This window comes from Oncorhynchus nerka, linkage group LG7 (assembly GCF_034236695.1).
Source record: "Oncorhynchus nerka isolate Pitt River linkage group LG7, Oner_Uvic_2.0, whole genome shotgun sequence".
Classification (NCBI taxonomy): domain Eukaryota; kingdom Metazoa; phylum Chordata; class Actinopteri; order Salmoniformes; family Salmonidae; genus Oncorhynchus; species Oncorhynchus nerka.
In genome coordinates this window covers 69,091,866-69,115,818 of record NC_088402.1, presented here as the reverse complement: position 1 = coordinate 69,115,818, position 23,953 = coordinate 69,091,866, and the positions used below count along the sequence as shown (strand labels likewise).

At 43.0% G+C, this 23,953-nt stretch overlaps 1 protein-coding gene across 2 annotated transcripts in view; it reads left to right on the top strand.

The window, feature by feature from the left end:
• Window positions 1-862: 862 nt before the first annotated feature.
• The window catches only part of chchd6a (coiled-coil-helix-coiled-coil-helix domain containing 6a), a 76,882-nt gene continuing 53,791 nt past the window's right edge, over window positions 863-23,953 (top strand). The window contains exons 1-6 of one of the 2 annotated variants that reach the window (XM_029664720.2): window positions 863-1,082; window positions 5,785-5,881; window positions 11,295-11,403; window positions 11,804-11,948; window positions 21,099-21,122; window positions 22,338-22,421. In XM_029664720.2, the coding sequence (XP_029520580.1) occupies window positions 990-1,082; window positions 5,785-5,881; window positions 11,295-11,403; window positions 11,804-11,948; window positions 21,099-21,122; window positions 22,338-22,421 (552 nt within the window). In that variant the 5' untranslated portion in view covers window positions 863-989. The remainder of the gene's footprint in view (window positions 1,083-5,784; window positions 5,882-11,294; window positions 11,404-11,803; window positions 11,949-21,098; window positions 21,123-22,337; window positions 22,422-23,953) is intronic. The other variant, XM_029664721.2, reaches the window with a different exon arrangement.

Below are 23,953 nucleotides of genomic sequence, written 5' to 3'. Positions count from 1 at the left end.
ATTAACAATGCATCAAACATGTCTAGCAAACCAAACCAGGTATTAACAATGCATCAAACATGTCTAGCAAACCAAACCAGGTATTAACAATGCATCAAACATGTCTAGCAAACCAAACCAGGTATTAACAATGCATCAAACATGTCTAGCAAACCAAACCAGGTATTAACAATGCATCAAACATGTCTAGCAAACCAAACCAGGTATTAACAATGCATCAAACATGTCTAGCAAACCAAACCAGGTATTAACAATGCATCAAACATACAAAAAAATACAAATACAAATAAAATACAAAAAAGAAACAATTATATTCACTCTGAAAATATCTTATTATAATGATTCATGAAGATGTTATTCTTTTTGTTATTCACTAGGGTAAGTGTTTTAATAAGATAATTAAATTCAATCAGACAAATTGGTAATTTTGGTATAGAATTTTGACATTTTTGTTTGTGTATAAAGTATTTGGCAACAAGAATATAAAAAAATACATTCATTTCAGTGGTTTTGTTATCATTGCAATATTAACATATTATATATTTTATGTTAAAATGATAGGCAGTGTTCATAATGGTAAGTAAAGTACTTTGCAAGGTTTTCCCAAAATTCGGACACAAGTTTACATTCATTTTGCAAAACTTTGTGCACAGTGCCCTCTACTGACACATGACGTCGAAAATCGCATTAAAACAAATTAAACTACATTTCCCCTTAACCATGTCTAGCAAACCAAACCAGGTATTAACAATGCATCAAACATGTCTAGCAAACCAAAAGGTATTAACAATTTCGGTAGCACCTCGAAGGTCCACAAATTCCATTGGATCACATCACATTATCGTCCTATGGCGTACGAGAATACAAACCCATCCATTTATATTCAAATTTGTATGATTCGTTCTCGTATAGAGATTCAATCTGTCATAATAGCTGTCAACACAGTGGGGAAGTGAACACCCTTTTCTACCATTTGGAAGAATATTTGGATGATAGAGATGGGATCTGGTCAAAGTGCGACCAGGAAAGTGTCTTTTGGAGTGGATGATGAGGACAGAGTACGGGTTCTTCGTGGAGTAAAGGTAACATTCTTGGCTGCTGTCATAATTATATCTAGCTAGCTAGCTAGTTACACCAACGTTAGCAAGGTGGCGTTCAAATGTGTCACCAGCGTGAGACGAATGTTTCAATTCAATAGCTTTTTGTCTAACTGGTACAATAGTATTTGGTCCACTGGATGTGAAAGGATGCTAGCTACATGAGGTGAGTGATGCTGCCAAACTAGCGCAGCGATGCCACCCCTATTTCTGTCACCTCGTATGAACTGGGCGAGGTTAATAACGTTAGCTAGCTAGGACATACGTGGTCATATAAAATGAGCCATTTAGGCGGGTGTATGCAGGATAAGAAACCTGTCATCACAGCAATGCATGTTAGCTAACTAGACATAATCTCGAGGCCTACTGTTCTAGTGGTTTACACTATAAGCCGATTGGGTATGGTAGCCAGCTAGTGACTAGGCAGGCAGGATCATGCTGACCAGACCACTCGCGCGAATGTTGCTCTTGTCCAGACGCGATCAGGACACGCAGGTTGAAATATCAAAACGAACTCTGAACCAACTATATTAATTTGGGGACAGGTTATAAATCATTTAAACATGTATGCCAATTTCGCTAGCTAATTTGTCCTGGGATATAAACATTGGGTTGTTATTCTACCGGAAATGCACAAGGTCCTCTACTCCGACAGTTAATCCACAGATAAAATAGTAAACCAAGTTTGTTTCTAATAATCTCTCCCCCTTCAGGCTTCTTTAGAATTTATATGGCAGTTGGCAACCAACTTTAAGGTGCATTACCACTGGACTGGTAGTGGTAATGGGACCGAGAGACTGAAAAACAGCTTCTATCTCAAGGCCATCAGACTGTTAAACAGCCACCACTAACATTGAGTGGCTGCTGCCAACATACTGACTCAACTCCAGCCACTTTAATAATGGAAAAATTGATGTAAAAAATGTATCACTAGCCACTTTTTAAACAATGCCACTTAATATTATGTTTACATACCCTACATTACTCATCCCATATGTATATACTGTACTCTATACCATCTACTGCATCTTGCCATCTTTATGTAATACATGTATCACTAGCCACTTTAAACAATGCCACTTTTATATGTTTACATATCCTACATTACTCCTACTTACTACATTATTCCCGTCTGGATTACTGCAACTCGCTGTTGGCTGGGCTCCCTGCCTGTGCCATTAAACCCCTACAACTCATCCAGAACGCCGCAGCCCGTCTGGTGTTCAACCTTCCCAAGTTCTCTCACGTCACCCCGCTCCTCCGCTCTCTCCACTGGCTTCCAGTTGAAGCTCGCATCCGCTACAAGACCATGGTGCTTGCCTACGGAGCTGTGAGGGGAACGGCACTTCAGTACCTCCAGGCTCTGATCAGGCCCTACACCCAAACAAGGGCACTGCGTTCATCCACCTCTGGCCTGCTCGCCTCCCTACCACTGAGGAAGTACAGTTCCCGCGCAGCCCAGTCAAAACTGTTCGCTGCTCTGGCCCCCCAATGGTGGAACAAACTCCCTCACGACGCCAGGACAGCGGAGTCAATCACCACCTTCCGGAGACACCTGAAACCCCACCTCTTTCAGGAATACCTAGGATAGGATAAAGTAATCCTTCTCACCCCACCTCTTTCAGGAATACCTAGGATAGGATAAAGTAATCCCCCCCCTTAAAAGATTTAGATGCACTATTGTAAAGTGGCTGTTCCACTGGATGTCTTAAGGTGAACGCACCAATTTGTAAGTCGCTCTGGATAAGAGCGTCTGCTAAATGACTTAAATGTAAATGTAAATGTACTCATTTCATATGTCTATACTGTACTCGATACCATCTACTGCATCTTGCCTATGCTGTTCTGTACCATCACTCATTCATATATTTTCATGTACATATTCTTCATCCCTTTACACTTGTGTGTATAAGGTAGTTGTTGTGAAATTGTTAGGTTTGATTACTCGTTGGATATTACTGCATTGTCGGAACTAGAAGCACAAGCATTTCGCTACACTCGCATTAACATCTGCTAACCATGTGTATGTGACAAATAAAATTGGATTTGATTTGACTGAGGTGGCTGGGGTCTTTGACAATTTTTAGGGCCTTCCTCTGACACCGCCTGGTATAGAGGTCCTGGATGGCAGGCAGCTTAGCCCCAGTGATGTACTGGGCCGTACGCACTACTATGCTTTTTAACCTATCCCCAAATTAATATAGTTGGTTCAGAGTTCATTTAGATTTTTCAACCTGCATGTCCTGATCGCGTCTGGTGTGGGTGGACAAAATCAACATGTGTGCGATGACGCCCGCGTGGGTGCGGTCTGGTCACAATGTAACGCGATCGTGGCAAAATACATTTAGACATGCATGTTATTTAATAATTACATCCAGACTGCTCGCGCGCATCAACGAGCGGCTGCGTAGTCAGGCGCTAAAATAGTTTTTTAGTTACATTTTTTTAATGCTTGACACGCTGAAAGTCCTGCTTCTCCCATCCCATTGGTTTTAAGGAGCATATACCCACATGGGTGATTGAAAGATGAACTGAGGTCCACGCTCCAGTCCAGTTGGTGGTGATAATGCACCTTAAAAGTTGGTTGCCAACCGCCATATAAAGTCCACAGAAGAAGAAGAAAACTGACAGAGGAGAGATTTCTAGAAACAAACTAACTGTAAACGTCCCCTTTTATCTGTGTATTTATTCTCGGAGTAGAGGACACACACTTTTGTGTGACTCAAAATGGGTCAAAATTCCAAGAAAAAAGGACATCTCAGGCATTTCAGGTAAAATAACAACCGATGTTTATATCCAAGGACAAATTAGCTAGCAAGCTCAAGCTAGCTATCTAGCTTGAGTAGAGGACCTTGTGTATTTCTGGTAAAATAAGAACCCAATGTTTATATCCCAGGACAAATTAGCTAGCTAAATTTCCATAAATATTGAAATGCTTTTCAACCTGTCCCCAAATTAATGTAGTTGGTTCAGAGTTCATTTTGATATTTCAACCTGCATGTCCTGATCCGAAAAACACCAGTCTCAACGTCAACAGTGAAGAGGCGACTCCAAGATGCTGGCCTTCTAGGCAGAGTTGCAAAGAAAAAGCCATATCTCAGACTGGCCAATAAAAAATAAAAGATTAAGATGGGCTAAAGAACACAGACACTGGACAGAGGAACTCTGCCTAGAAGGCCAGCATCCCGGAGTCGCCTCTTCACTGTTGACGTTGAGACTGGTGTTTTGCGGGTATTATTGAATAAAGCCGCCAGTTGAGGACATGTGAGGCGTCTGTTTCTCAGACTAGATACTCTAATGTACTTTTCCTCTTGCTCAGTTGTGCACCAGGGCCTCCCACTCCTCTTTCTATTCTGGTTAGAACCAGTTTGTGCTGTTCTGTGAAGGGAGTAGTACACAGCGTTGTATGAGATCTTCAGTTTCTTGGCAATTTCTCGTATGGAATAGCCTTCTTTTCTCAGAACAAGAATAGACTGATGAGTTTCAGAAGGAATTTCTTTGTTTCTGCCCATTTTGAGCCTGTACTTGAAACCCACAAATGCTGATGCTCCAGATACTCAACTAGTCTAAAGAAGGCCAGTTTTATTGCTTCTTTAATCAGGACAGACAACAGTTTTCAGCTGTGCTAACATAATTGCAAAAGGGTTTTCTAATGATCAATTAGCCTTTTAAAATGATAAACTGGATTAGCTAACACAACGTGCCATTGGAACACAGGAGTGATGGTTGCTGATAATGGACCTCTGTACACCTATGTAGATATTCCATTAAAAAATCAGCCGTTTCCAGCTACAATAGTCATTTACAACATTAACAATGTCTACACTGTATTTCTGATCAATTTGATGTTATTTTAAAAACAAGGACATTTCTAAGTGATCCCAAACCTTTGAACGGTAGTGTACATTAGATGGTATGAAGAAGGAATTCTCCAAGCCACAGCTTCATACACTTTTCAGACATAGAGAACTGATACTGTATACAGGTTGTTCGGGTGCGATTGGTCCGTGGGTGGCGCTACATTTTTTTTGTGATTCCTCATGTCTTACCTTTTGGTAGGAAGACTTTTCGTCCAAATCAGATGTTGGGTACTATATTTAGTATCATCTGAATCCTATAAATTAAAATGGGCAATTTGGGTGCAATCAATTATCTTAATTTCTCAGAGATCAAATAAAAGTTCAACAAAATAATGTTTCAGGAATGCCAATTTTACCTCTCTAACTACAGGAACGATTTCAGAACAATCTGTGATGGTGGGTGTCATAGTTAGCTGAAATGACATGGAATGACTCAACACACACTCGTTGCAGACTGTTGAACCTTTGCACCTGCTGTCTGCCCTACGGGGAGTTTAGTCTAGAATAGACGTTGCCTTGTAAAAGTATCTACTTGCTATTGATCAGTTTCTCTGAACTTATATCAACACTATCATTGTCAACTAGTGAATAGAGTTTGATTATGGCATATAAAGGTTTTAAGAGTAGCTTGTCGAGTGTTTATAAATCAGTAATGAACAGTGACCTTTATAGGCTTATGTGACGTACAACTACGGATAAACCCTCAACGAATCCTTTTTGAAATTGTAAATAAAGAGGTTACTGAAAAATGACAAAATAATCCCAAGGGTTTTCGGGGATATGTTAGCCTTAATGCTAATCTTCCCTCTCGTCACTGTTGTGTTCAGCTGTCAGAGGATGTTCTCCAGAGGATGAGGGGAGCAGGTCCTGCCAACCAAACAGCAGACCTCAAACCACCTCCACCCACCAGCCCCAAGAAAGAAAGTAAGCTAATTTACCACCTCCACGTTTCAGTCCTGCTCAACTCTTTATGACCCAACATAACAGAAAAAATGTAATAGCTGATGATAAATCTGTTTCACATAAGTAAGTGGGTTTTGAGACCTGAATGTACAGCCTCATCGACCAGAGTAGGTGACTGGTCACAATAATACACCAAGGACATACAGTGCCTTTGGAAAGTATTCAGACCCCTTGACTTTTTCCACATTTTGTTACGTTACAGCCTTATTCTAACCTTGATTTCAATTGTTTCCCCTCCCACCTCATCAATCTACACACAATACCCCATAATGGCAAAGCAAAAACATGTTTAGAGAAATGTTTGCTAATTTCTTAAAAATAAAAAATATAAATATCACATTTCCATAAGTATTCTGACCCTTTACTCAGTCCCTTGTTGAGGCACCTTTGGCATTGATTTACAGAATTGAGTCTTCTTGGGTAGGACGCCACAAGCTTGGCACACCTGTAGTTCTTTGCAGATCCTCTCAAGCTCTGTCAGGTTGGATGGGGAGCGTTGCTGCACAGCTATTTTCAGGTCTTTCCAGAGATGTTTGATCAGGTTCAAGTTCAAGTGGCTGGGCCACTCAAGGACATTCAGACTTGCCCCGAAGCCACTCCTGCATTTTCTTGGCTGTTTGCTTAGGGTTGTTGTCCAGCTCTACAGCAGGTTTTTATCAAGGATTTCTCTGTACTTTGCTCCGTTCATCCAGTCTCTGCTGTTGAAAACATCCCCACAGCATGATACTGCCACCACCATGCTTCACCGTAGGGATGGTGCCAGGTTTTCTCCAGACATGATGCTTTCAGGCCAAAGAGTTAAATCTTGGTTTCATCAGACCAGAGAATCTTCTTTCTCATGGCCTGAGAGTCTTCAGGTGCCTTTTGGCAAACTCTAAGCAGGCTGTCATGTGCCTTTTACGGAGGAGTGACTTCCGTCTGGCCACTCTACCATAAAGGCCTGATTGGTGTAGTGCTGCAGAGATGGTTGTCCTTCTGGATGGTTCTCCCATCTCCACAGAGGAACTCTGGAGCTCTGTCAGAGTGACCATCGGGTTCTTGGTCACCTCCCTGACTAAGGCCCTTCTGCCCCAATTTGCTCAGTTTGGCTGGGCGGCCAGCTCTAGGAAGAGTCTTGGTGGTTCCAAACTTCTTCCATTTAATAATGATGGAGGCCATTGTGTTCTTGGGGACCTTCAATGCTGCAGACATATTTTGGAACCCTTTCCCAGATCTGTACTGATACACAATCCTGTCTAGGAGCTCTACGGACAATTCCTTCAACCTCATGGCTTGGTTTTTGCTCTGACATGCACTTTCAACTGTGGGACCTTATATAGATGGATGTGTGTCTTTCCAAATCATGTCCAATCAATTGAATTTACCACAGGTGGACTCCAATCAAGTTGTAGAAACATGTCAAGGATGATCAATGGAAACAGGATCCACCGAAGCTCAATTTGGAGTCTCATAGCAAAGGGTCTGAATACTTATGCAACATTTCAAAAAATCTGTTTTCACTTTGTCAGTATGTTATGTTGTGGATATATATATATTTTAAAATCTATTTTAGAATAAGGCTGGAACTAGGGATGCACAAAATATTGGTGAACATATCGGAATCAGCCGATATTAGCTAAAAATGCCAACATCGGTATCGGCCCAATGTCTAGTTTAACAACGATGTCAAAGCTACGGTGCATACCTATATAACGTATGTACATGACGTAATGATGCCACGTAAAATGTTGCGCTACACGTGCAACACAGCATTCCTAACCTAGCCCACAATGTCAGCTGTGTGGATCGAGCAGTCAACAAATTGAGCAGTCATTTGAAAGAGTAAGAAAATTGCAGCGAGACAACTCAAAGGCGAAATCCATTAAAGCCAAGATCATGGAATTCATTGCCCTTGACAATCAACCGTTCTGTGTCATGGGTGATGTTGGCTTTCGCCGACTAGTCGAGCACTGATACACACTACCAAGTGCGCTATTTTTCAAATGTCATACATTATATGGAATGCCGTTTGGGTCTTTGTGTCAAAAAAGATATAGTAGCACCGTCAAAGCTGTACAAGAAAGTCTGCAAACACGCAAACATCGGCCACGAAGGATGTGTTTACATGATTGCGTTGGCAATAAAGAATAATTTGTTTGACCGCAGCTTCTGGGCCTTGCTAGCACCGATACAACCAGCCTGAAAACAATGACCAGTAGAAACTGCAGTTATTTTCATTATTCTGAGCAATGATTTAGGAATCCTTGTGAGTAAGTATTTGCTAGGTTGCCATTTGTTTGCCTTTTGAAATAGAACTTCAGTTCATGAAAATAAATAGCTAGCTAGCTACTTAACTCTGTTGCCCAAAGCTAACATTATAAGCAGCCAGCTAGCTTCATCTGGCTAGTGAGGCTCGACCGGACCGGGATATGTGTTGTGAAGCTAGCCACAATAAGGATTATGCACAGTAGTGGAATTTGCGGTTTCAAAATAAATGTATGTCATTGACAGTGATGCAAATTAATACAAATAGTAGAATTTTGCCATACTTTTATTTTGAAGGCTAACCGCAAAGTTCACTATTGTGGCTAATCCTTATTGTGGCTAGCTTCACATAGATGGGTCCGACCACCATTAATCAAATAAGAATTGTCTTTATAAATGAGGGTTCTTTTAGATGACACCTAGCTGTATAGTTAGCTAGCTAACTATAGCTACTGAAACAGGTGTCGTGTTGCTATGTTTTTGGGGAAGAACATTGTTTGCATCCATGAGCTAGCTAGCTTTTTTTTATGACCAGCACTGTAGGTGCGCGAGACAACTTTACCAGCATCATAGCAACATATTGATGAATCGTTATGACATATGAAATATGAGTGATTGTGTAATAACTACGTTAAAAATGATGTGACGTGCAGTCATATACTTGTCCTGATTGGTCAACAAGCTTATTTGATACTTAAATAGTGTTATTTGACGTGTATCTTTTTTGACACACAAATACCCAAACGGCGTTCCTTAGAGGTCCTGATTGAGAATGAAACGACTGAACAAATGAACAACGAAACAGCACAGCAAGTAAGTGAAGGAAATAGGTTTTGATTTTGTTTTACTGGTAATGGGGACAGTGTATTGGTGTATTATATGTAAATGCCAACAAAATAACTTTTTTTGTTGGGGGGTGTGCGTGCGTGTGTGTGTGTGTGTGTGACCTTTTATTTAACTAGCTACAGGCTGGATTCGAACCTCTTGCACTGAGATGCAGTGCCTTAGACTGCACTGTGTCCATGTGTGGTGCTAACTATTTAACTGTACTAGAATGCTTAAAAGGCCTCAAAGTTTAAAAAAATATCGGTATCGTTTTTTTCTTTGGCAAGGAAGATATCAGTATCGGCCAAATGTCATATCGGTGCATTACTAGCTGTAACTAACAAAATGTGGAAAAAGTCAGAGGTCTGAATACTTTCCAAAGGCACTATATATGCAAATAATTTTTTGCCCTCGTACATAGATTTGCAGATGCTATGAAGGGTGCAGCGAAATGCTTATGTTCCTAGCTTCAGTGGTGTGGTAATATCTAACTATAACAATACACATAGCTACCTAGACTATCTGCATTGAACTCCCTTTGCACTAACTCTTTTGACTCCTAACATACGCTGCTGCTATTGCATATTATCTATCTTGTTGCTTAGTCACTTTACCCTCCCTATATGTACATGTCTACCTCAGTTACCTCGTATCCCTGCACATCGACTCGGTACTGGTGTGTGTGTATAGCCAAGTTATCATTACTCATTGTATATTTATTCCTCTTGTTATTATCTTTCTATTTGTGTCTCTGCATTGTTAGTAAGTAAGCATTTCACAGTTATTATACACCTGTTGTTTACAAAGCAATCGACAAATCAAATTTGGTTTGACATGTAAAATGACTAGAAATGAAGAAATACCAGAGCGAGCAATGTCAGAGTCCGGAATATAAATATATATAGACTGTGTATATGTACAGTACCAGTCAAAAGTTTGGACACACCTACTTATTCCAGGACTTTTCTTTATTTTGACTGTTTTCTACATTGCAGGAAATGTGCCATGTTAAAAGTTGATTCGTGGAATGTATTTCCTTCCTAATGCGTTTGAGCCAATCAGTTGTGATGTAACACGGTAGGGGGGTATACAGAAGACAGCCCTGTTTGGTAAAATACCAAGTCCATATTATGGCAAGAACAGGTCAAATAAGCAAAGAGAAATGACAGTCCATCATTACTTTAAGGCATGAAGGTCAGTCAATCTGGAACACTTTCAAGAACTTTCAAAGTTTGTATAAGTGCAGTTGCAAGAACCATCAAGTGCAAAACACGAGCAATGGGCATTAGATCGGTGGAAATCTGTCTTTCCAAATTTGAGATTTTTGGTTCCAACCATTGTCTTTGTGAGACGTGGACCAGCATCATCATTCCATCAGCAATCTAGTGTTTCAAGACTGTAATATGGCTCCACCTATGGTATGCTAGTGCAGACATGCTAGTGTAGGCCCCGGTGCACAACTGAGCAAGAGACAAGTACATTAGAGTGTCTAGTTTGAGAAACGGACACCTCACAAGTCCTCAACTGGCAGCTTAATTAAATAGTACTCGCAAAACACCCGTCTCAACGTCAACAGTGAAGAGGCGACTCTGGGATGCTGGCCTTCTAGACAGAGTTGCGAAGAAAAAGCCATATCTCAGACTGGCCAATAAAAATAAAAGATTAAGATGGGAAAAAGAAATGATAAACTTGGATTAGCTAACACAAAGTGCCATTGGAACACAGGAGTGATGGTTGCTGATAATGGGCCTCTGTACGCCTATGTAGATATTCCATAAAAAATCTGCTACAATAGTCATTTCCAGCTACAATAGTCATTTACAACATTAACAATGTCTACACTGTATTTCTGATCAATTTGATGTTATTTTAATAGACATAATTTACTTTTCTTTAAAAAACGAGGACATTTCTAAGTGACCCCAAACTTTTGAACGGTAGTGTAAATAGTAAAGTAAAATACAGATACTCCTCAAAAATACTTAAGTAAAAATACTTGAAAGTACTACTTAAGTGTGGGTGCCCTGGTTCACCTGGTGTGCGAGGTTGTGGAGGTGGGGGGGGTCCCCTGCTGGAATCATCCCCGGAAATAGAGGGTTGTTACCCGGGTGGTGATTAAGGGCCTACAAGTTAAGTACTTTACACCACTAGTATTGTGTGTAGATTGAGGAGGGGGGGGGGGGGGGGGTTAATCCATTTTAGAATAAGGCTGTAGCGTAACAACGTGAAAAAATGTCAAGGGGTCTGAATACTTTCCGAAGGCACTGTACATAGAAAAGGTTATGATGAATGTTGTTGTTTGCAGGTCCCCCTCCCTCTCCCCATCCATCGCCAACCCAGCAGCAGCGCCAACCCCGGCCTCAGCCCAGTCCACAGACAGCCCACTCTGACACCAAGGAGGAGCTCAAGAAGAGGTGGGGTTCTGACCAGGCTTGTAAAGGCCTGGTAAAAGTCTCATGACTGTAATGTTAATTTAATCGGCTCCAAAACAAAAACATTGCAGACCAAACAATAACACTAGTGTTTGGACACTAGTGTTTGGACATTTATTTTCTCCTTTCACCTGTACTAAAAGACACGTTATATGAAAAGTAATCCCTTATGAAGGTTAATATAAAATTAGATGATTTTTGACAATTGTCTTCTATTGTAGACTTTTTACACAGGTCATACATGTGGTATTTTCTGCCCCCTTGTGGGATGTTGTAAATGGCACAGTTAAACAGAATGGCACCATTGTAGGATGGACAGTTGTGTGTTTCATGCAGCGTGTCAGATCACAAAAGCGCTGGTGTGTGTGTGTGTGTTCCTCAGGTATGAGCGGCAGCAAACAGTGGTTCAGGAGGAGTTAACGAAGGTGGCCCGGCGGGAGAGAGAGGCAGCCAGGACAGAGATGAGCAAAGCACTGTACAGAGAGAGGCTTCAATCATCCCAGGAGAGGGAAAAGACCAAACTACAAGTAAATATCTCTCTCTCTCTCTAGCTTTAGTTCTCTCTCTCTCTCTCTCTCTCTCTCTCTCTAGCTTTAGTTCTCTCTCTCTCTCTCTCTCTCTCTCTCTAGCTTTAGTCTCTCTCTCTCTCTCTCTCTCTAGCTTTAGTTCTCTCTCTCTCTCTCTCCCTGTCTCTCTCTTTCTCACTGTCTCTCTCTCTCTCTCTCTCTCTCTCTCTCTCTCTCTCTCTAGCTTTAGGTCTCTGTCTCTTTCTCTCTCTCTCCCTCTCTCTCTCTCTCTCTCTCTAGCTTTAGTTCTCTGTCTTTCTCTGTCTCTTCTCTCTCTCTCTCTCTCTCTCTCTCTCTCTCTAGCTTTAGGTCTCTCTGTGTCTTTCTCTCTCTCTCTAGCTTTAGGTCTCTCTGTGTCTTTCTCTCTCTCTCTCTCTCTCTCTCTCTCTCTCTCTCTCTCTCTAGCTTTAGTTCTCTCTGTCTTTCTCTCTCTCTCTCTCTCTAGCTTTAGTTCTCTCTCTCTAGCTTTAGTTCTCTCCGTGTCTTTCTCTCTCTCTCTCTAGCTTTAGTTCTCTCTGTCTTCCTCAGTTTTATTTTGTCCCTCTGTTTTATCTTGTATTCCCCTCTGTAACGTCTCTCTCATCTTGGAGAGCCACGGTGTGTTCAGGCTTTTTGGAGTAATGTATAATCACACCTCTGGGTATCTGTCATTGGTAACTTTTTCTTTCCACTCTACTTTGCATGATCTTTCTCTGTTGCTTCATGTATCTGTGTGGGACATTCTCTGAAACCACAATCATTGCAGTGTCCGCTAGCATACCATAGGTGGAGCCATATTACAGTCTTGAAACACTAGATTGCTGATGGAATGATGATGCTGGTCCATGTCTTATGTCTCCCCCCAAAAATAAATCAAATGAACAACCACAAATGGTGCACTCTAACAGTCTGAAGCCAGCAGTCGAGCTTCACCTTGGCAATCTGCATTATACACACAGGTAAACGTGTGTGAACAGGTGCCGTATGCATACACACGTGGTGCATCCACAGGCAGTGATATGAAGGGATGCACACTGCACAGACATGCATTTACATATGACATATTCCTGTCACATCTTTGCATTGTTATCTTCCTCAAGTCCCCTCGGGCTATTGAGGAGCCCGGTTAACTTTTCTTTCACAAATAGAACATTTGACAGCGCTCAAATTGCTTCTTTTTGATTATACCAATTTCCACCTAACCCTGTTTCTCTCCCTCCCCCCCTCACTCATCACCCCCAAGGTTGTGCTATCTTACGGTGTGTGAGCGGTAAATTGGACCCAGAGAGTTTCCTGGGGCTCTAGATAGGAGGGGACACGTGTTTTACACGCAGCCCCTTTCAGGAAGCCTGCACAGAGATGTGTTTTGGAGGCTCTTATCTTCTCTCAGACACACGTCGGACACTAATAGAAATTCGTTGGAGAGGGAGCGTGTGGGGAATGCTCAATGAGCCACGGGAGCCCAGGCCTCTGATGTGAAAGGAGGGGTAACTGATAATTGCAGTTCCTCCCCCCCATCACACCCTTCCTCTCCCCCCTTTCCATCTCCCCAATACATCCCCTCCCTGCCTCCTGATTAGTCAGGACATTAATGACAGTGATTGTAACCGTGGCAACCCTTAACCTTGGTGGATCTGCAGCTGTGGTAGTATACCATCCTCCATCCTCCTCAGATGTGGAAGGAGACATCATTTCCATGATTTCCAAGATCCTAACTGAATACGGTACCGATGGCTTGTTTATGCTTTACAGTGGAGATGATGCAGGCTGACCCTCCATGTTAGTGAGGAGAATGTGGGGTTGTAGGGGAGTCCTCCAGCCTACATTGTGTTCTGCCTTGCCCGACATGCTCTCCTAGGCTCTGGCCTGGGCGTCAATGGCTCTGTGAATGGACTCGACTCCAAGAGATCCAGGATAAACTGGAGCCCTGGCATACCCTAACCAGCTATCTGCATCCTATCAGTTACTGATGACAGGGTCTGTCCCAGAGTGTGAAGTCACAAGCTCTGCTATGTAAAAGCCTAATTACGATCACCAGAACAGCAAAACCAAAACATCTTGATGGCCATTTGGGCTCTAAAATTGGTTCATTATGATCAAATCAGATCTCCACAGTGAATTATTTTAACGTTCGCTACAAATGGATATTTTAGTAAATATTTGAGTAAATAGTGATCCATTCTGACTACTACATTTGTCGTCACACAGGGATACATGCCCACACAGACCTATCGCTGGACGGCAGGCTACGAGGAGCCTCTCTGTCAGGATGAAAACGACTACATCGACCATGATTCTTTGCTAGCTACCAACACTTACACCCCCATTGGGAGTTTTCCATAGGAAACTATCTGCTTAGTTTTAATGTCTATGATCTGTCCACATAAAATCAATGATTGGTAGAGGTGGGACCAAGTTACTGTTATCCGAGTCACAAGGTCTGAGTCTCTAGTCGACTCCCAAGTAGAACGAGTTGAGTCTCGAATCAAGTCCAAGTCATTCATTCTAACTCATTTTTATCAACAAATTCCATTCATTTTTAGAGCTGCATATTTATTTATTTATGGAAATCATCTCACCTTACAATTTGACGTTTGCGCTGCTCCCGATCCTATAGCTGTACAGAAAATCAATCTGTTCGCTATCTCACCCGACCTGTGTTGATTGACAGTTTGTTGGTCCAATCAGAGGGCTGTGTGTGTGTTTCACAAGCCAATCTGTGGCTTAATTTAAAATATATATATATATTACATGTTCGATGCTACGGCTATTGTCTCTGGCTGAGTGGAGAGTACTCCAATGAGTTACAAAACCTAGCCAAATCATTTCTAGTCATCAGTCTCAAGTCAAACTTGAGGCTCCAAGTCCAAGTAAAGTCTCCAGTTCTTTTCTTTTCTATTAAGTTGTGTCCAAGTCATCTGACTCGAGTCCATAGCTCTGATTAGTACAAGGAAAGTAACTGGTTAAAGAAGCAGCATTTGACTTCAGACCCGCTGGTCTGATCAATGACTCCCCTTCTGTGTCTCTGTGATTCTCTGACAAACAAACAAAAGGTCTCTGCATCAACTCAATTCATTAGCACACTATTACACTCATTGTTCAGCCCCTCAAGTGCCTTTTGTCAGACTGTGTAAGAGAATAGCAATGTTATTATTAGAGGGAAGATGATAAAAGCGTTTCTCTTGTCTTTGTCGGGGTTGGCGCCGAGCATCAGCCAAGGTCACTGAAAGCCAAGTCACTGGAGGATGTGAAGTGGAGCGTCAGGGCCCTCTTTTATTTTATCCCTTGTTCCAGCCTGGACCTCCTCCCTCCCTCTCACTCTCCTATCTATCTGCCAAGGGCCTTGCTATCTGCCCCCTATAATATATATATATAGATAGATATAGAGAGAGAGAGAGAGAGAGAGAGAGAGAGAGAGAGAGAGAGAGAGAGAGAGAGAGAGAGAGAGAGAGAGAGAGAGAGAGAGAGAGAGAGAGAGAGAGAGAGAGAGAGAGAGAGAGAGAGAGAGAGAGAGAGAGAGAGAGAGAGAGAGAGAGAGAGAGAGAGAGAGAGAGAGAGAGAGAGAGAGAGAGAGAGATTAGCATACTGTGGATTCTTTCCCCTCTCAGATCTGTACAATTAAAAAGCTAATTTCATTAGCAGCCTCCCAGCTTTGCTTTTGATACAGTTTCACACCAAATGCCATCTATGGTTTCTCAGGGCTGTTTGCACATTGCGACTCACTACATGAATCACAGTGAATCCTGTATTTGTTATGGCTCGACCGTACGGTATCTTATCCCTCACAGCAAGTCGTGTTTGGCTCAGGTTCCTTCCCTTGTCTTCGACATGTCCTTTTAGAGTTAAGTGGTTGTAAACTTTGTTATCACTACATTAGCATGCAGTTAACCTGATGCTTTTGTGAATGTATGACAAGGTTAACTGCATGCAGTGCCCCCAATCCCAACCAGATTTCCATTAGACACTTCCTCATCTCAACACCAGATGGCAGTACAAGTATTCCTTATCCCAGGTCTGGGTCTATGTGCTGCATGAAGGCCTACAGTAGGCCACTCGTCTACCTAAGTGTGTCATTTCCCTCTCCTAGGAAAGCTAGAGACAAATGTTATGATATCACCCCCAGATAATCGAATGAGCCCTAATCGCTCTCATTTTCACAAGGATATCCGTCCAGCAGACTAAGCCATTTACCTCCATTATGATATGGATGGTAGAGTGGTGCTGTACAACAGTATAAGCATAGTAAACTATTCTCTAGTGAAGATGGATAGGGGATTTGAAGTGGCAAGCTGCTGTGTGAGCCGACAGATGTTAAGTTTGATTGGAAATCTTTACCTTTCCGTTTGACATTATTCACATTTCCTCAGCTGTGGAGCCTATTGTCTCTAAAACTAGCGTCTTACATACTCAGACTACATTCCTTTTATTGGTTTTCCTCGAAATTGGAACAGCTGTGTGCTCAGCGCTTCTAGAAAGATCCACTCTACTTACTGTAGACATATAGCAGCCTGCTTCATTACTGTGGCTCAGATGCATACAAAATACAAATCCAGCTATATATTGTTAGCATTTATGCTTTTGGCTCACGTTCATACAGAAGCCTTGTTAGAGGTAGAAGCAAACGGCTGAGAGGAGCAGAGCAGTGAAGAGCTGTCTGCTCTGTTGTGATGCAATAGTTTACAACTGACAAGAACTGTGCCAGTTGAGGGTTAGTATGAAATCAATCAGACCAGATTGAGGGGAGTCCCATTTGACGGTTTTGTCTGTTCTCTCGTTGTCGTGACCTGTCGTGTGTGATAGATTGGAGAGCCCTGGGTTCTTCTCTGAGATGGCAGACAGAGACACTAGTTATCTGTCCTTAGATGCTCTGTAGTGTATCCCTGGTTCTCTAGAACACAATCATTACAATTCTCTTCACTCACAAATGATTTTCTGCTGGACTGCTCAGTATGGATGCTGCAGAAGCTTAAAGTTAGCTAGTAAATGTGAGTCTTTTTGGTCTGTAACTTCTTGTAGGGTGCTCACACCTCTTGTGTTGATTCAATTCATACCCTTGTTTTCTCTCTCTCTCTCTCTCTCGTTTATCAGAGGGCTAGTAGTAGCAGCAGTAATCGGGGCTGTGCAGAGAGTGAACAGGGCTTGCACAGATAACCCAGCTATCGGTAATTGTAATCTCAGAGCTGACATCTTTCTGCATGTAAAGCTATTAATGATCCGCTAGCTGCCTCTCACAAGCAGCCCAGAATGACAGTAATTGCAGACGAGATGACGGCAGGTGGAGGGGACAGAGATTTTATCCCTCACACTCTGAACGGGCGCACCACGGCACACAACACACCTGCTGCTCACTACTCTCCTTTCAGAACGTGTGGAGTGAGAGGGAATTAAGTCAATTGGCTTAAGATGCTTCTGGAGATCTTAAACAGTAGAGACAGAACACTGTGGGATTATTTGTGTCTGATTTAGTTTAGTTTACAACGTGAACAGACTGTGTGGCCAGACTGTTACTGCTTTGTTCACTCAATAATCATTGGTTTGACTGATAACTGAGGTCTGAAAGATACCTAATGAGACATCTCATTGGCTAATATCAAGGGTATTTGCACTTCGTCTGATGTGTGTGTGTGTGTGTTTGATCTGTTTACATACATTGTGAGACTAGCTTAAGCCTTTTTCCTCTTGGTGAATGTGTGTGAGTGCCCCTCTCCCTGTTCCTTTTTATTTATCATCATTACTGTCAGGGCAGCCGGTTCCTCTTGGATAAGAAGAAGTGCAGTTGTTTTCCACCAAGGAGCCGTGCTGTAGAGTTATTAATGGTAGAAGAGATGGGGGAGAGGAAAGCCGGTGGCCCATATTGCCCTGCTCTCCAGACACCTTCCACTCTGGGTAATCACTTTGATTACTAACTGCTCATTTATTGCATAGCTGGGAGCTATGTGTTAAATACATGCATCAAAGTAAATAAACAGGAGAGGAGAGGAGCTGAGACTGCTGCTATCAGATGGCTACTCGGCACAAACAACCCAGAGGAGAAGAGGGGTGTACAGGCTCTATGGGTTTAAGTTAGTGAGCGGGGCTCTTTTAATGTGCTCGAGACTAACTGTACTGTGATGCTGAGATACCATGTAGACTAGATGAGGGCACTGAGGAATGTAGCCGTCAAATAGCTCTGATTCACCATCTACTGTCCGGAATGTCTGTTACGATGACAAGTGTCTCTTTTAGCTTGTTCTGTGTTTAACGTCCCATATGATTCATATGCATAGTGGGGTGTTTGCATTATGCAGAACTTATTTGAGTAAAGCTAGACTATATCTCTCACCAGATTGTCTCTGGTGCTTTGTGTTCCCGATCCGTTTCCACTGGGACATGTCTTCAATTTCACAATCAGTTCTAGATTAGAGTCCTCTTTATCTCTCTCTCCTTCTCTCTCCTCTCTCCTTCTCTCTCCTCTCTCCGCGCTCTCTCTCTCTCTCCTTCTCTCTCCTCTCTCCGTGCTCTCTCTCTCTTCTCTCTCTTCTCTCCGCTCTCTCTCTCTCTCTCTCTCTCTCTCTCTCTCTCCTTCTCTCTCCTCTCTCCGTGCTCGCTCTCCTTCTCTCTCCTCTCTCCGTGCTCTCTCTCTCTCTCCTTCTCTCTCCTCTCTCCGTGCTCTCTCTCTCTCTCCTTCTCTCTCCTCTCTCCGTGCTCTCTCTCTCCTCTCTCCTCTCTCCGCGCTCTCTCTCTCTCTCCTTCTCTCTCCTCTCTCCGTGCTCTCTCTCTCTCTCTCCTCTCTCCTTCTCTCTCCTCTCTCCGCGCTCTCTCTCTCTCCTTCTCTCTCCTCTCTCCGTGCTCTCTCTCTCTTCTCTCTCCGTGCTCTCTCTCTCTCTCTCTCTCTCCTTCTCTCTCCTCTCTCCGTGCTCTCTCTCTCTTCTCTCTCCGTGCTCTCTCTCTCTTCTCTCTCTCTCTCTCTCTCTCTCTCTCTCTCTCTCTCTCGCTCTCTCGGCCTTCCTGTTTCTCTGCATCCACTCCATCCGGCCTATGTACCGAGTTACAGCCCAACAGATAACCAGGTATGGACGGCCTTATTTATGAGTAACCAGCACCCAGCAAGCTTCATTTCAAAACTTATCTGTGTAATTCATGTTTGGCTGAGTATTATCTGCTGGCTCCAGATTCCCGGAGAAGGAGAGAGCTCGTCCGATTGCCTTTTGTCTCTGCTGCAAATGAAATCCATTTTTTTAAATGACGAGGTGTGTGTGTGGTCAGGGAGAAAGGGATTAGGCCTGGTGCTATAGAGCTGCTGGTCCAATGGTTCAATTCAGGGTGTCACTCATTAGTATTAGTGATGGTGCGTGCATGTCGATGCCAAATGTAAGGCTCTCAGATTGTATGTTAGGTATAGAGATGAGGCTGTAATTTAGCAGCTTGCTGTAACTACCTATAGAGAAAGTACACTGAATCCCCATCACGAATTGACCATATACTGTATAATGTGACGTGTGCTTGGCTAGATATGTAGGCTAGAACAAGCACTTACTTGAAAAACATGTGGCACACAAGCTGCAAGTGTGAATAAGACTGACATGCAGACAGTAAGAGCGTAACACCGCAGAAGTGTTTTCAGAGCTAATTCCCCTCTCCTCGATCAACTTTCAGCCAGTCCTGAACACCAGGGACTAATAGAGATTTTCCTTAGGCGTTTTACCGTGATTGTAACGCCTGTAATTTACGCTGGAGCTGCTGTCATCTTCACTCCTGGGCTGGCTGGCTGGCTGGCTGGCTGGCTGGCTGGCTGGCTGGCTGGCTGGCTGAGTCTAGAGGGGAGAGGAGAAGCTATAATGAAGCAGACACATACTAGAGACTTGAGGGTCTTTAAATGGTGTCAAAGGCCCTTTCACACAGGAAAGGACAGGTGAAGCTCTATAAGCAGTGACACCAGCTAGAGTGATCCGCTAGGCTACATGCATTGTGTTTCGAAGCACGTGCTGGCTTGATTAGGAACCCTGTTTGAAGAACAGTACAGTGACTGAAAGCGCTCTAAACTTTGGACCCTGGTTGATTTCTGTGAGTGGAGAAAGTGAACGTCTCAGAAATGTTCTTTACTTTGAGTTGCAGAAAAGGGCCTTGGGGTTTGAGAACTGTCTCAACTGGGCAGAACTCTCAATTCAAAGAAAACACTGTTGGACAGTTCTACCAACCCCATGGCTGTAGCCAACAGCCTCTATCTCAGACAGTGGGAAGTAACCATCCTCTACTTGGCTCTTTGTACCGTCTAGTTTTTATACCCCACCGAGGCATTCTCAGCCAAGCTATAGTTTTCTCACAAGAGCAGAACTCTATGAATAACGCCCCTCCCATCCAGCCTATTTATTTAACACACCATTCTGTGTTTAGTAGATTTACCATTCAGCAGTCTATTTATTTAACACACCCATTCTGTGTTTAGTAGATTTACCATTCAGCAGCCTATTTATTTAACACACCCATTCTGTGTTTAGTAGATTTACCATTCAGCAGTCTATTTATTTAACACACCCATTCTGTGTTTAGTAGATTTACCATTCAGCAGCCTATTTATTTAACACACCCATTCTGTGTTTAGTAGATTTACCATTCAGCAGCCTATTTATTTAACACACCCATTCTGTGTTTAGTAGATTTACCATTCAGCAGTCTATTTATTTAACACACCCATTCTGTGTTTAGTAGATTTACCATTCAGCAGCCTATTTATTTAACACACCCATTCTGTGTTTAGTAGATTTACCATTCAGCAGCCTATTTATTTAACACACCCATTCTGTGTTTAGTAGATTTACCATTCAGCAGCCTATTTATTTAACACACCCATTCTGTGTTTAGTAGATTTACCATTCAGCAGCCTATTTATTTAACACACCCATTCTGTGTTTAGTAGATTTACCATTCAGCAGCCTATTTATTTAACACACCCATTCTGTGTTTAGTAGATTTACCATTCAGCAGCCTATTATAATGAGGATGAATCATCCCTCTGCTTCTCTCTTGACCCCCTCCTTTACCCGCTCTGCCTCTCAATATTCACTGCAGCGGCCCTCTTACTTTTCTTAACTTCCTTTTCCTCTCTCTCTCTTCCTTCCCGTCCCTCACGTTCTCCATCGCTCACCTTTCTAGCCTGCTGAAGAGGTGGATGCCTGGGTAAGCACAGCCTGATGTTCTGTTAATATCCCTCTCTTTTCCTCCCTGCTCCAACCACCGTGTTGTTGTTTCCCTGCATTAAGGCTGAATGTGTGCATGCAGACAGGCCACTCTGCCGCCGTGCTACAGAGCTATCCAGTTAGAAAATTGCATATGATCTGCGTGCTGATGGAGGTTGTTTTCTGTGCGAGAGACACGGGAGATGGGAGGAAAAGGGGGTGATTTTCGCCTGGGTGTAATTTAAGGTTGCGCTTTGTTGCGTTCTGTTGTCTGGCTGTTACATGCTACGCTCTCTCGCTCAGCGCTGCAGGAAGCCCTCACATTGCCACTAGCGTCTGCCATGCACTCTGAGCACAGCCAACGGGGGGTGGGGGGTGTGTGTGTGTGTGTGTGTGTGTGTGTCTTTAAGTGCATCCCCGCTGTGCTATGTCCATCTATGTGTATCTCGTCAGCCTGAGCCCCATTGACCTGAACCCGTCCTCCATGGTCATCTCCTCAGTTGTTTCCAGACAGTTTAAGGAAAGCAGCTGTCCTCCGTGACGTCTGTTGCTCTCTGTCCCTCCACTCAGCTCTTAATCTCTTCACATACTACTAAACTAACTGTCCTACAGCCATACACTACTTACTTCCTCCTCTTTCTCTGGCTGCTGTACTCTACTGATCTCTCTCTCTCTCTCTTCTACCTCTCCCACAGACACTACTGTCTCTTTGGTATTTGCTACAGCGAAATTCAATAAATTCCCTGGTTTTCCAGAAGTCGTAGTTGGGGGATTTCGGATATCCTGCTTATTCCCTCCTGATTCCGGGAATCCTCTAACCGGAATTTGGGGGAAATCAAGGAATTTATTGAGCGTTTTTTTGTTGTTGCAACACTGGCTACAGTTATTACAGGCTACTACACAGTAAAGTCACGAGTGGACACAGCACACAGCCAGAGAGAGAAGCACAGCGTCATGGATGAGGACGAGGAGTACTCCAGCCTGCGTGTCAGTTGCATGTTTGTAGTCATGGGGGTTGGATGTGTTCCTGAATGGTGCTTCCTCATCATCATCATTTTCAATGCTTTGCTTTCTTTCACTCTGCTTGTTTTGGGATCCTTTCAGTGTTTTAATGTCCTCTTTGCATTGTGACTGACTGTCCAGCCATGTACAGAGTAGTCTGACTAGTGACTCCCTGCCCAACCTGACCACAGTGTGTGTGCTTTCTCTCTTTCAGGCTAAACAGTTGGAGAAGAAGGAGGCAGAGCTGAAAGCACTGGATGCCTTTTTCAAGGAGCAGTTGGCACAACTGGAGAAGAGGGTATGAGACCATTTTATAAAGAGAAACACACAGTAATACTATGCTACACACCACTGACCCAGACATACAGTATAAAGCTCCCATTTCTGCCCGAGCATAAATCAATGTAATTATGAAAATAGATATAAATGGGGATTGTTTCTTGACTTAATTATGAAGCCAGCCGTTAAAGCGTGAACATTCTCTGTGAGCCTCTTCACTGAATGTGTTGGGTGAAATTTAGCCCATCTGTTGTGATGAGCTTTCTCCTCATCACAAATGCACCCAGTAGTCCCATGCTTTCACTTTACTAACATGGTCAACAAGAGCAATTTACCCTTAGAGGGGGGAGTAGTGTTTTTTTCTGGCTTTTAAGACCTTTCCCATCATTTTCCCTGACATTTCCGAGACATAAAAGTCGTGATGTGAGGCGCTAAGCAGCAGCCCTAACAGGCGCTGGCAGAGAGGACCTTTAATATCTCAGGCAGAGCAGAGGCAGTCCGGTAGGACCAGTAGGGAGACTCCTGGGGAGTTAGCATGCTGTTTGTCTTGTGCTGCTGGCAGGGAAAGATGCAACTTGTGAACTGTGTCAGGAATTTGATAGGGCAACAATTGCCTCCCATAGAGCCACAGCAACAGTTAGAGAAAGGTAACGTAACATAACAGTGATTTACTGTTAGTGGAAGCAGTGTTGGAGTCAAGGGGTTGATATTTTAAACATGTTGTATGATGGTGGTAGTAATGGTGGAGACAGCTTTCATACTACATTTATTATGACAAATGCTTTGTTACTCTTGGCCACAGATGGACTGGTCTGGGCTTGACTGTTTTCACACATTTTAAATAGCCTTTTTAATAGTGGCTCTGAGTTCTATTACAGGGTAGTGAAGTGCTCAGATGGCCGCAAACGACACAGATAATTCTGAATATTTTCTCCCTGAGTTGGTGAGATGAAGTCCATCTGCTTCATACTGGAGGTCATAAAGTGAGGTGTCTTTGTTCAGCTGGCCTACACTACTACGCCTTGATTGGCCCCATCTTCGTTTCGACGAGTGAGGAGGAGACATTAAATGGAATGGGCTTTCCTTGCAGTGTGAGACGCGATGGAGCAGAAAGCGTCTGAGTGAAGCTGCCTTAAAGCCCATTGAGCTATTGGCTAATGAAGTCAGGGCCATTCTCCAAGATTTGCGATTGAATTTTTCAGAAAGAACAGACGTTTTCTTCTTCCCTATGTCTCGTCTTTCCCTCTTATCATTTACACACAGGACAAAGGAATGTTCTCCTCTTGTGCGTTCTGCTATCATTGTCAAATGGACTGGTTGATTTAGAATAAGGTCCTTTTTTAAATGAAGGGAGGGATCTGTTGGTATTGGGTGGGAAATGGCCCTCACCAACCTGTGCGTACCCTTATAGAAGACTCTGGCACCACTGTAATTTCCTCTGCGTGTCTTATTATATTGCTTCATTGATGGAAGCACCTTGTTGTCCACAGCCACACACTGACAATCATAGTTTGTCTTGTGTGGATTAGCCCGCATTTTAAAGCAGAAATG